The 12387-nt window shown below is 50.8% G+C and overlaps 2 protein-coding genes across 6 annotated transcripts in view; both read left to right on the top strand.

The window, feature by feature from the left end:
* Window positions 1–3718: 3718 nt before the first annotated feature.
* Window positions 3719–9946, top strand: FGF17 (fibroblast growth factor 17). 2 transcript variants are annotated; one of them, XM_027865531.1, is made up of 4 exons: window positions 3719–3753; window positions 7810–7954; window positions 8337–8443; window positions 9535–9946. In XM_027865531.1, exons 2-4 carry the CDS (start codon window positions 7831–7833, stop codon window positions 9826–9828), a joined length of 525 nt encoding a protein of 174 aa, XP_027721332.1. In that variant the 5' UTR covers window positions 3719–3753; window positions 7810–7830; the 3' UTR covers window positions 9829–9946. The 2 variants fall into 2 exon arrangements, with proteins under 2 accessions (XP_027721332.1, XP_027721333.1); XM_027865532.1 differs by having other exon boundaries at window positions 3735–3753; window positions 7777–7954.
* A 1348-nt stretch (window positions 9947–11294) lies between these two features.
* The window catches only part of DMTN (dematin actin binding protein), a 48282-nt gene continuing 47189 nt past the window's right edge, over window positions 11295–12387 (top strand). For all 4 annotated transcript variants that reach the window (XM_027865212.1, XM_027865211.1, XM_027865210.1 and 1 more), the window contains exon 1: window positions 11295–11487. The gene's annotated coding sequence lies outside the window, so the exon portion shown is untranslated. The remainder of the gene's footprint in view (window positions 11488–12387) is intronic.

Raw genomic sequence — 12387 nt, 5'->3', positions numbered from 1 at the left:
GGCTGAGCTGGGGCTAGAGCTCAGGGGTTAGAGCTCCCAAGTCCAGAGCTCTTAGTTTGTGCTCTCTGGGTGATCTCTCTGTGGCTGGGGGGATTTGGGTTCCGAGGAGGGGAAAGTCAAGGACTGGGCATCAAATGGATTGCTAGGGAACTGAAGAATGGCTTCTTTGATTTTCCCTCCTTAGCGCAGATATTTTTGTCAGGTCAGAGTAGAGAGTCCTGTGTGAGATAGGATGAAGACTTTGTGTCAATGGGGGATGGATGTTCCAGTGAAGTCTTGTTAGCAAACCTCTCAACTTCTGGGTTGGGGGAAGAAGTAGGTGTGAGACAGCTCCTGCCGGGAGGTGGGGTGTTGAACTTGGCACTAGAGATTAACCAGTACCAAGGTCACTTTTCACTTCTATCACCTCCTGGCCCCCCTGCAAATATAAATGAATCTGCCCCTTCTGCCCACTTATACTCCATACGGGGAGGATGAGCATAACCTTACACTGAGGAAAACTGAGGCAACACCGATAAACAGGTAGTTTTGGTGGGCATTGGTGTCGAGTTTTATACTTTGTAATAGCATAGAATCAGAGCATAGAGCTGGAAGGAGCTTTAAAGTTCACCCAGAACAGCACCAGCCTCTTACATGAGAGGAAACCGAAGCCTAATAAAGGGGTGACTTACCCAAGATCACAAAGTGAAGGACAGACCCAGAAGGAGAGCCTACAGATCTGGAGGCAGCAGGTGATTGCGGTAGATAGAGTGCTGGGCCTGGAGTCAGGAAGACCCTGGGCAAGTCAGATAACATCTTGGCCTCGGTCTCTTCATCTGTAAGATGGGGATAATAATAGCACCTACTTCCCAAGGCTGTGGGGAGGACTAAATGAAATATTATTTGTAAAAAGTGCTTAGCACAGTGACTGGTAAGAGCTACATAAATGCTTGTTCCCTTCTACTCCCCTTCCCCTAACTTCCAGTCTTGTCTACTTTCCACATATTACCTGGGCCACATGGCCTTTCTTCCCCTTCTTCCTGACCTTTGGGTGTGGGAAGGACAGAAGAGGAAGGAGGACAAGCCTGGTGCAGAGATGAGAAGGGAGGACTACAGCCCTTCCAAGATGGACGAAGGCAAGAAGATTGTGGGGACTCCGGGGCTAGGTAGAAGGCTAAGCACTGGCGATGGGCACCTCCTTCATGAAGAGGAGTTATCCATGGGCTCACAGACCTTGGATCTCTCCCACTAACTGATCGCTCAGTGGGAATGGACTAGAAACAGGCAAGGACTGACAGCCCGCCATTTTCTTGGTCAGTATCCTGACTTCTTAGTCCTTATCTCACCCTTTCCTGTTACCTGTGAAGAAAAGTAACTTCCCACCTCAGGGGAAGAGAAAGGGAGCAGGGAGAGAGGGAATACAGTATTGCATAGTCAGAGAATTTGAGTTACCAATCCTTCAGGCCAGGAAAAACCACAGAGAGCAGCATCCTCGCTGACAAAGGAGCCCATGGCACCTGTGCCCTATGTCCAGTGTTCCCCCATACTGCTCTTGAAGGTCATTGGTGAGCCTTAGGAAGACCACTGAACTCGGACCATATTAGTATCTGTTGACAGCCACAACTGTGACCTTTGCTTCTCTGAGATGTAAGTTGAGGAATTTGGACTAAAAGCCCTTTGAGCTGTAAAATTTCTTCTGTGATGTTTAAAAAACTCCCTGGGCATTGCAAGCACACACACACACACACATACACACACACACACACACACACACACACACACACACACACACACACACACACACCATGACTAAAGAAGAACTACTCAAAAGATCCTCCAGCCTTCCCCATTAAGATAGCAAAGCAAGTAATGATGGGGGAAGGGGTATTACTGACAGCTTTGGGGATTCTCTGTAGTTCAAGGAGATGAGAGAATGCCAAAGGTGAAAGAAAGCTTCCTCCTTCCCAAACTCACATAAATAAATAAACTCATTTCCTCCTCTCTGCCCTTTCTGGCTGAATTTGGAAGAACCCCAAGAGACAGGATGCAAAAATATCCGGGGTTCAAGTGTGAAGGTAACTTCCCCCAAGCCTGAGGCCTTCCCCCACTTAGACACTCACACACACTCACACACTCAATCACACACTCACGCACTTGCATTTACACACTCATATACACACTCATATACACACTCATATACACACTCATTCACACATACTCATTTACATACACTTTCACACACTCGTTCATACACACTCATTCACACACACACACACACTCACACACACTCACACAGCTGGGTGTCACTGGGATCACTATGCCCAAATTCAACTCCAGGAAGTTGATGATCAAGTTTCCCCATCCCTCACCTTTCAGTATCTTAAAAAACTTAACAGATATCTTGTGATATCTATTCTATACTAGGCACAATATAAAATAAGGAGGAAACAATATATGAAAAAAGCCTTCAGTGAGCTCCTAAAAGGACCAGAGAGTGGTATGAAAGGGAATAAAATCAAGCACCCGGTGGAACAGGATCCTGTCACCTTGCAAAGGGACATTGAAGAAGATGGGCATTGGCTGTCCCACAGCTAGCTTAGAAGAAAATGTTGCCAGCCCTATGCCCACCCCCACCACCATTCTAACCCCCAGCTCTCCCTTTGAACTCCACTCCTAGTTGACCTGGAGAAGTCCTTGTCACAAGGCAGTGGCACTGACCCCAGCCACAAAACCCAGAAAGCATTAAGGACCCCACCCCCAGACCCTACTTGGAGCACCTGCTGGCCCTCAGGCCAGAATTAACCCCTCCCTCCCCTGTGGGCAGACCTTGGTGGAAGTGGGAGAGAGAAGAGGAGGCCATAGAAGTGACTAGCTTAGAGCCATGCCCACCTCCTACTCCCACCCCCCAAAAGGTTCTTCCTTTAAAGGCCTTAAAGGATTCCCCGCACACAGGGGGGAAAAAAGTTGGGGGAAGATATCCACCCTGTCCCTGACAGCTTCAACTCACTGTTCGGGACCGAGACACAATTTGGGGAAAAGGAGGAGCTGACTCTGTTCTGGGTCTGTGGGAAAGACAGGAATGATAGAAACGAAGGGAACCAGCCTGCTTAGCAGGAAGGCTCTACTGGTTCCAACCTCTAGATAGCCCAGTAGAAAAGAGAGAGATAGAGGGGGAAAAGAGAAAGAAAGACACCCCCCCCACCCAGTTCCTCCTCCCTCTTTTACCCCCACCCCCGCTCCCAAGTCTGGAGTTTTGCAGTCACACTGAGACTGGAAGGTGGACAGATCACACCTCTGCTCTCCCTGTTACTCCCTCCTCCTCTCCTCCTCCTCCCCCCCCTCCCCCTCCCCCTTCTCCCCCCCCCCCCCCCCCCCCCCCCCCCCCCCCTTGAGGACCTGTGGTTCGAAGATCTTTGGTTGTTCTGGGACTCTACCTCAGGGGCTGTCCACATCTGCTACTGAGTTTTGGGGGGAGAGGGGACATCCTCCCCAAGAAATCTCTCCAGTGATGGGAGCCTCCTGTCTCCTGGCCAACCTCACTCTGTAAGTCTGTGTGTGCTGACTTGAGTTTTGTTACCATTTCCAGCCTTGATGGAGGTTTAATCTTAACCCGGACTCCAGGACTGCCCCTCTGACTAGATGGGAGGATGTGTGTGTGTGTGTGTGTGTGTGTGTGTGTGTGTGTGTGTGAGCAGCAACCAAATCCTGAATTTGTTTTCTCTCTCTCTTTGCAGATGCTTTCAGCTCCTGATCCTTTGCTGCTGCCAAACCCAGGTAGGCGAGAGCTCCCCACTATATTTTTTCTTCTTTACCCCCAATCCGGCTGCTTTGTCAGGAGATGGGAGGCTGGTAGAGTATTATGGTATCTAGCCCAATTGGGGATACTGTATGGTTCGATATTATGCAATATGATGAAGTGGACAGAGTAAGGAGGATGGAGACTGAGATTGTACCACTTGAGTTTCCCTTACCCTCCCTTCTCTACCTCTGACTGATCCCACCTGCCTCGATTATTCAATTGTTGTCCTCTTTTCATCTCATTTCTTTATTTGAGTCTCCCACAATCTTAAGGGGAATCTAAGACAAAAAGGCAAAAACCTGGGTGGAAGAGATGAATGTGGCAAGATGGCCCCCTTGCAAAAGCTGTCCAAGGGGATCGATTTCATTTTGAAACCAATTTTATGCCCCACCACCACCACCAATGTATGTGAAGAAGGTAGGCCCAGAGCCCGTATCACCTATGGAACATCTTCCTGCAAATCTTGGTGGGAGGCATCCATGAAGTGCCCAGGGCCGGCTGCAGGTTCTCCAAGCCTGCAGGGCAATAGGGGTCAAGCCCAAAGCAGTTCGGTTAGGATTGCATCCAGAATTTGTTTTATACAGATGCTCCCTCCATCACCTCCACCACCACCTCCACCACCTCTGCCCTGACTAGAGGTCTCCTCCTGTCTATTCCACCTCCCCCACTCCAAGCTTCAGCCCCTTCTTGGTGCAGGGTCCTTTTTTGTGATCCTCCATAAAAGTGCAACTATTAAAATGCACTGGTCCAGAACCGTGCCGGAGAGCTGGCCTGCCTCGCGTTCCCAAGGCTGAGGCTGGGGGCTTCTCTTCACATCCAGTTGGGACTTTTTTTGAAGGTAAATGCCTTTTCTCTGGGAGAGGGAAAGGGGCTGCCTTTGAAGCAGTGGGGGGGTGGGAGAGAGAGACACCCCCCCTTTTTTTCCTTTCCCCTTTTGCTCCAACCCCATTCCAGGCCTTTTGCTTCACACATCCAAGAAGAGTGAGAAGAAAGCCTTGGCCTGACTGTAGGGGGGGCTGGGGGTGGGACCCAACCTGTTCTGGAAGGGGAATTAGCACAATGGTGCGGAGGGACTGGGCGTTTATTGCCCGGCCTGAGGCCCCATTCAGTTGGAAGGGAAGGTGGCAAAGCCCTCCTTTTCCCCCTTGAAGTGCCCCCGCTCCCCCTGTGGGGGGAGGTAAGCAGGCCGGACTATAGCCATGCTTGAGGGGCTGCCTGACAAGCAGCTGTCTGAGGCGGGCAGAAGGGGAGGTTCCCCCCACAGCGGGGACATTAAAGAGCTGGGCAAGGTCCCACGGGGAGAGCGGCTTGTGGGCTGTGGGCCGTGGGGGTGTGGGGCTGCCTTTGTGCAGGGCTGGGGAATAGGAAGAAGGGGAGAGCTGGGGGGGGGGTGGCTGATGGCCCCTCCCTCTGTTTCTGACCTGGAACGGACAGGGAGAATAAGGCTGCCTGCCAAGAAGGGCGGAGGGACCTGAACCTGAGCCAGGAGGCTTGAGGGGTTCAGGGAGAAGGGGCCAGCCCCAAGCCAGGGCCTGCTCCCAGCCAGCGGGCCTCACTTCTCACAGAACTGCGCTTCTGAATCCTCTCATTGTCCTGGTGGCCTCCTGGCCATTTACCTGGTCCACCTGGCAGCGTGGAGATTGGTGTGCAAGCAACAGTGAGGAGCTGGGGTTGACAAGGTTAGAATTAAAAAGTAATTGGTGCTAGGGGCTAGCCCAGGGGCAGAGACAAATTGCAGAAGAGGAGAGCGGAGTCCTGAGCCTCAGGAATTAGCTTTATTCCTCAGCCTCTGCTTGACAAATTTCCAAATAGAATTTCCCTCTTCCATCACCCAGAAGATAAAAGGGGGCCTTCCAAGAGATTCCTCCTCTTGCAATGACTCCATCCAGATGGTTGGGATTAGGGCAAAATCAGGGGATAGCATAGGGGCTAGAGCTGTGACTTCACTGATATGGGGAATCCTGGCTAAGGAAACTTCTTTCACCAGTGCAAGTAAGCGTCTTCTGGGCAACTCATAGTCTAGAAAATTGCCTAGAGTGAAGTCACTTGTCCGGAGTCAGAGTCAGTCAGGGGTGAGACTTGAACCCAGCTCCAAGGCAAATTCTTGATCCACTATACTATGCTGCCTCTAGAGGACTGGATTGGATAGAATCAGGAAACTGGACACAGAGAATGTTGGAACACAGCTGAGCCAAGCTCACCAGAACCCAAATCTAGGTGGGAGGAGGGCAGATGGAATTTTGGGGAAAAGTTATGTTTGGGTACCTTAAAGAGGGAGAGAAAATGCTTTGCCTTGGGACTTTTGATAGATACGTATATATAAAACTTGGGAGTTTATATCTATATAAATCTATATAGAATATGTATATATATATATATATATGTATGTACGTACACACATGCATTTAAAACAAGAAGCAGCAGATAGATGGGCCAAGAACACAGTGGAAGATGACTTATAGAACAGGGAAGAGATAGGAAGACAAGCATTCTTCATATGTATAAACATCATTTTCTAAATAAGTAAATGGAGGCCCAAAGAGAAAGTACTTGTCCTGGGTCATACAAACAGTCCCAAGCAGGAACTGAACTCAAGCCTTACTACATCCATGCTTTTACCTTTCACCTGCCTGCCTCCTCCTCTCTCCCCGCCTCCAACTTCCACACCCCCATGTCCCAACCGCAGGCTCCAGCTGTCCAGAAGAAGCAGGCAGCACTCCTGGCCAGCCTCCAGCTGTGAGAGAGGGCCAAGCAGTGGTAACTTTGTGGCCCCCAGTCTGCATAGGCAGGAGCAGTGAGGGCAGCTGGAGGTGGCAGTGTTTTTCAGCTGCTCCTCCTCCTTCCAGCCCAACAGGGCATCCAGACCCAAGTCCAGGGGCGACTAGAGACCATACACAGGAGGCTAAAGTCAAGTGGACCATCCATGGTCTAGGATTCCTGGGTCAGCTCTCTAGAAACCCACCTCCTTCTACTGATGATTGTCTAAAATACAGGGTCTTAACCTTTTTTGGGGGGTGTACCCCTGTGGCACTCTGGTGAAGCCTATGGACCCCTTCTCAAAGTAATACTTTCAAATAATCGAAGAAAATGCTAAATTGCAGTTGGTGGTTACTGAAAATAAAGATATAATTGTTTTTCCTATCCAAGTTAATGGATCCTCTATTTACAGACCTTTTGGGAGCCCACAGACCCCAAGTTAAGATCCCCTAGTTTAAAATATGCCAATGGCTTGGTTAGAAGATCAAGAGATCCTCATAAGGCCCACTAGGATTCACTCTGTTGGTTTTTTCTGCCCCTTGCCAGAGATTTCAAACCATGTAATAGGCTTAATTTCTATTAATGGGTGTTATGTGGGAGAGGAGGGAGGAGAGGAGTTTCATCTTCATGGTAAATACGGCTAAATCTGCTGAGTCCAGGTCCTTAACCCTACTTCCATTCCCACATCTGAATTACACATTTTCTCTTTCTCTTTCTCTCATGTGCTTTTCCATTCTCCATCTCCCTACCTCCACCTAGCTTGGCAGGAACTGCCCAGGAGCAGGGACCTGAAAGTGATATTCCCTTTATTCCCATGGAAAGTGAGAGGAAGGAGACCTGAGCTCTTTTCCCAGTTCTAATGCTAATTCACTGTGTGACTTTGGACAAATCATTCACTTTCTCTGGGCCCATATTTACTTATCTAAAAAATGAAGAGGTTAGGTTAGACCCCCCCCCCCAAATCCTAGAAAGAATGGAAACAAGAAGAAAGAGAAGCACATGGGTGAGGGTGTAGCGTCCTTGTTCAGCCACTGAACATATGGAGCATGGAATCTTCTATCCTTTCCTTTCTCAGGCTTTTGAGCACATGCTTACATGTTCCTCATATTTCCTGCTCCACCCTTTACCTTCTTATCCCCACCACGACCAACCTCACCCTTTACCCCTTCTCCTTTAGGGTGGGCCGGTAGTAGTATTACCCAAAGCAAATTGACACTATTTTTCCCTTGGTAATTGCAAAGGGGGAGAATCACCCGTCTCCTAATTTTAACCAGTATGTGAGGGACCAGGGTGCCATGACTGACCAGCTGAGCCGGCGGCAGATCCGAGAATACCAGCTCTACAGCCGGACCAGCGGCAAGCATGTTCAGGTCACTGGGCGCCGCATCTCCGCCACTGCTGAGGACGGCAACAAGTTTGGTGAGACCCAATCCATTTTTCCCCAGCCCTATGCCTGCCTCCTCAGTCTTGACAAGGGATACACAAAATGTCACTTGGGTAACAATGACCTCTGTTGAGGGTGAGCAGGAAGGGATCGAATGCTCACACTGAGACGGGATGGGGGTGGTTGGGGAGAGTGAACCTGGCTCTGGGATTTCGGTGGATCATGGTGATGAAAAACAAAGATAGATGAATACCTGCCCAACTCTAGCCTCCCTGAAAGTAGTTGCTTCCCCCACTCCCTGCCCACCGCACTATGAGGGGTGGAGGGCCCAGGCCGGCAGCCCCGATGGACGGATCTCTCTCTCTCTCCCTCCCTTCTTCTCTGCACCTCCAACCTAAACCCCAACCTCCAAAACAGCCAAGCTCATAGTGGAAACAGATACATTTGGCAGCCGGGTTCGCATCAAGGGGGCTGAGAGTGAGAAATACATCTGCATGAGCAAGAGGGGAAAACTCATTGGGAAGGTGAGGCCTTGATGGGAAAAGGGATTCATGGGTGGGAATGAGAATTGAGTTTCATGACACAGGTATCTGTGGTGGGTGGGATGGGCAAGGTTGGAATAGATCCAGTCTATGGCATCCCTCCTCCCTCTGCTGGCCACCTTGGTCAGCACATCTTGGTGGAAATTGCCCTGGGAACAGCAGTAGGGAGGGATCCTTGAACACCTGCTCCTCCATCTCTTTCTCCAATTCCTCCTTCACTTCTGGTCCACTCTCTTGTTTCTCTTTTGGATCCTTAAATGAGCAATCCCACCTATTCCCTGAGCCTCAATAAGTAAACTTTTCTCCCCCACCCATTTAAGAGTGGTTCTGAAGAGAACCCCTATTTTTATAGATTATCTCTATTTATATATGATTAATATAATATTATATTAAATTAATCTATAGATTATTAATATAATCTATAGATTATATTAATAAATTGTGTTTATTGAGCACATACTACATGTACAGGCCTTGGGCTCTGTGAAGTGGGTAATGGAGGGTAAAGAAGGGATATAATGAAGTATTAGCATTTATAAACTAGGCAAGATTTGGAAATTAGGTCCTTTCTGTACCTTCTTTTTAACACCTAGAACTTAAAATGATTATAAAAATGAACAGCTAAGTGCTGTCTTATATAGAATTTTCTGGCATTTAAAACGTGCATTTTTTAAACCATATATTTAAAAAGTGTCTTTCATTGCATCTTTCTGAGTGTTGGGCCCAAGGCACCAGCCTACCCCTGTCCAAAAGCTGCTTGAATATTCAAGAGGACAATCTGTATTGACTAAGTGCAGTAAGACTGTAGGGGAAGAAACCTAAAACTCCAGAAGGATCCTCTGAACCCCCACAACAACCTCCCCATTAGAGATCAGTGGGTGATAGCTCCCATCTATCGCCTTACCCTTTCATTTCTGAGAACACACGCCACAAAGGCTGCTGGAAGAATCGCTAGGGTGTCCGGGCTAAATGCAGAGTTTCGGAAGGGCTGCACCCATGGCATCCCTATAGAGATATAACTGACTTCACTGGGACCCCCCCACCCCAGAACCCCTCTTTTCCTCCTCCCTCAGCCCAGCGGGAAGAGCAAAGACTGCGTGTTTACAGAGATTGTGCTGGAGAATAACTACACAGCCTTCCAGAATGCCCGCCATGAGGGCTGGTTCATGGCTTTCACCCGCCAGGGCCGGCCCAGACAGGCATCCCGCAGCCGGCAGAACCAGCGGGAGGCTCACTTCATCAAGCGTCTCTACCAGGGCCAGCTACAGTTCCCCAACCACGGGGAAAGGCAAAAGCAGTTTGAGTTTGTGGGATCAGCACCAACCCGCCGGACCAAGCGCACCCGGCGACCCCAGCCCCTCACGTAGTCGGGGGAAAGAGGGGGCACCCTGGCCCAGAACCAACTCTCCCACCCCCGTTCCTGTAACAAGGACTGGGGTGAGGGAGGGAAGGTCACCCCCATCAGACTCACAGAGGAGGCCCATGGACCACGAGGGACTCGAGAGCTCCTCCTTTTGAAAGGGGACAGAACTTCAGCAGAAAATGGGGGAGTCCTGGGGCTTGGGGAAAACTACCAAGAAGATGACACCCCCAGATCCCATATGGAATGGAGAGAGAGGGAGAGGGAAAGAGGGGGAGAGGAAGAGAGAAGGGGAGAGATATGGGAAGAGAGAGGGGGAGAGAGAGGGGGAGGGGAGAGAGGGGGGAGGGGAGAGAGGGGGAAGGGAGAGAGAGTGAGAGCGAGAGAGAGCGCGCTCTCCCGCTCAGGGCAACTGGGCAGAGACCAAAGAGGGAACTCCAAGTGTCACTCTGAACGCAGGCACCTAGCTCCAATCTCCAGGGAAATGGAGCGGAAACGGCTCAGAAATGACACAGATATGACAGATGGACTCCAGAGTTTGCAGATACTCTTGGACAGCTCTCCTCAGATTTTGCTCCGTGTTTGTCGCAATCGCTCCCCAATCTCTATTGGCATGAATCCTGATTATAGGAACCAGCCTCTCCCGCCCCCCTTTTTAATAGAAAGAAGAAGAAGGAAAAAAAAGGCTGGCCATCCTACGTGTATTTCACCATTCTGCCACTCCTCGAATAAAATCATTTTCCTGCAAAGGGTAGGGGCTTTTTTGTTTATTTGGGAGGAGGGTGAAGGGAATCGAGCACAAAAAAATCTACTACTAATAATAATAATATTAATAATTAATAATAATATTATTATAGAGCACAATAATCTACAAGCTTTCTTCTCCAAGGGGCCGGCAGAGAAGCACCTCATGCTAGCTGGGGGACAGATAAGAGCTACTCTTCCCCCGGAGAGCTGGGAGCAGAGTGCGGCGAGATAGGGTAGGGAGGGGGCACCGCCAGGGACAGCTCTGGAGGCCGCCAGTCGGCAGCCCAGGGAAGGGCCTGGCAAACTTCCTTTTAGTGCGGTGGAGAGAGGAACCTGAACCAACCTTGGCCCAGTAGTTTTGTCTTCCGGGGGAAAAGGGGTGCGGGGAAGAAGGGGACTTGTCCTGGTTGTGGAGCGAGGGAGAGGAGGAAGAAAGAGGGAGAGGCTGGAAGCCTCCACCGCCAAGAGGGAAGGGACAGTTTTATAGTGTGACCTAGCCAAGGACTTGTGTCTTTCTTGTGGTGCGTGCGCGTGTGTGTGTGATATCTGCCACTGCGACGAAAAGTAAACCCACTAGACTAACTTGAGCAAGTGTGCGGAGGGGGGACCAGAGAATCAGCGGAGGTGGAGGATGGGCTCAGGCAACAGCCACGGTCAGCACAGAGGAAGAGGCGAAGTCTCTCCCTTCCTACACACACAGGCGCGCGCACGCCACACACAAACACTACCCCCCAACTTTGGCCAGGATGGTGCGCACCCAGACCCCAGGACTGCTCCAGGGCTCCCCAGTGGCCAGACTGCTGAACTGGCCCAATCTCTACAGCCCGCCTCCCAGTGGCCGCCGAAACACCTGAAGCTGCGGAGGGCTAGGGTGGAAAAGATCCCCCGATACCCGCGCTTTGCTCCTCCGATCGATCGGGTGAGGCGAAATGGGAACCGGAGAGGTGGAGGTTCAGAGGGCAGAGGGGATGCGGTCCGTCGAGGCTGGCCGGGGTCTCCGGGGCCGGGCTGGAGACGCGAAGCAGACACACCTGAGTGGGAATCTCAGTGCGTGGAATAGTAGGGCCTGGTGCGCGCGGATGGGGGCGGGGAGAGACCTAAGTGAGGGGATCCCCTCCCCTTCCCCTTCCCTGGGGTCACTCCGAGTGGTACACTGCCAGAAACGTCTGGGTGGGTGGGTTGGCAGGGCAGTGAAGGTTTGCGTAGTCCCCCAAGGAGGGGAACTGAACCACCACAAAAAGCGGTCTTCTTTTTCCTCCCTCCGTCCTTTTCCTTTTTTTTTTTTCCTGCCCTGCTTAATCTGGCAAGGTGTGAGGTCAGTTTCCCACCACCACACTGCTCCACCCCCACCCCCAAACCCCTACCCAAGGCGCTATGAGATTTCCTCCCTAGACCCTTCTTCAGGAGGCCGGACACTAGCGCAGCCCTAGGATAAGAATTCTGATCCATGCATATAAACACGCTTGTGCGCCTGCTGGCTCTGCCTCAGTTTCTCCATATGAAGAAGACTTGGACTTTCCCTTTTCCTTCTGGAGGATTTCCATTGGTGTAGTCGGGTTGAGGGTGGAATGAAGGGAAGACACCTCCCCTTCCCTAGAATGGGAACATTAGAAGCTTGAGTGGGGAAGAGGGCAAACTCTACTTTTAAATTGGCGGGCATGGGGTGGGGGGGACGGTGCCCTCACGTCTCGGCTAGGAAAGACAAACAACCACTTCTTCCCGCCTCCCACAGACGCCCCTCAGCCCTGAACTATTTAGAAGGTGGTAGCTGCAGCCAAGAGGGAGGTCCCCAGACCCCCATGGCAGGATCCCCTCCCCC

Source organism: Vombatus ursinus, unplaced genomic scaffold (assembly GCF_900497805.2).
Source record: "Vombatus ursinus unplaced genomic scaffold, bare-nosed wombat genome assembly UNPS02014778.1, whole genome shotgun sequence".
Classification (NCBI taxonomy): Eukaryota; Metazoa; Chordata; class Mammalia; order Diprotodontia; family Vombatidae; genus Vombatus; species Vombatus ursinus.
The sequence above is the reverse complement of the archived record's forward strand: the minus strand, read 5'-3'. Positions and strand labels throughout refer to the sequence as shown.

Coding starts and splice junctions, on each gene's coding strand:
- FGF17 (XM_027865531.1), top strand. CDS start 7,831: ATGACTGACCAGCTGAGCCGGCGGCAGATCCGAGAATACCAGCTCTAC. Junction 7,955..8,336: donor TGAGGACGGCAACAAGTTTG/GTGAGACCCAAT, acceptor CCTCCAAAACAG/CCAAGCTCATAGTGGAAACA. Junction 8,444..9,534: donor GGGGAAAACTCATTGGGAAG/GTGAGGCCTTGA, acceptor CTCCTCCCTCAG/CCCAGCGGGAAGAGCAAAGA.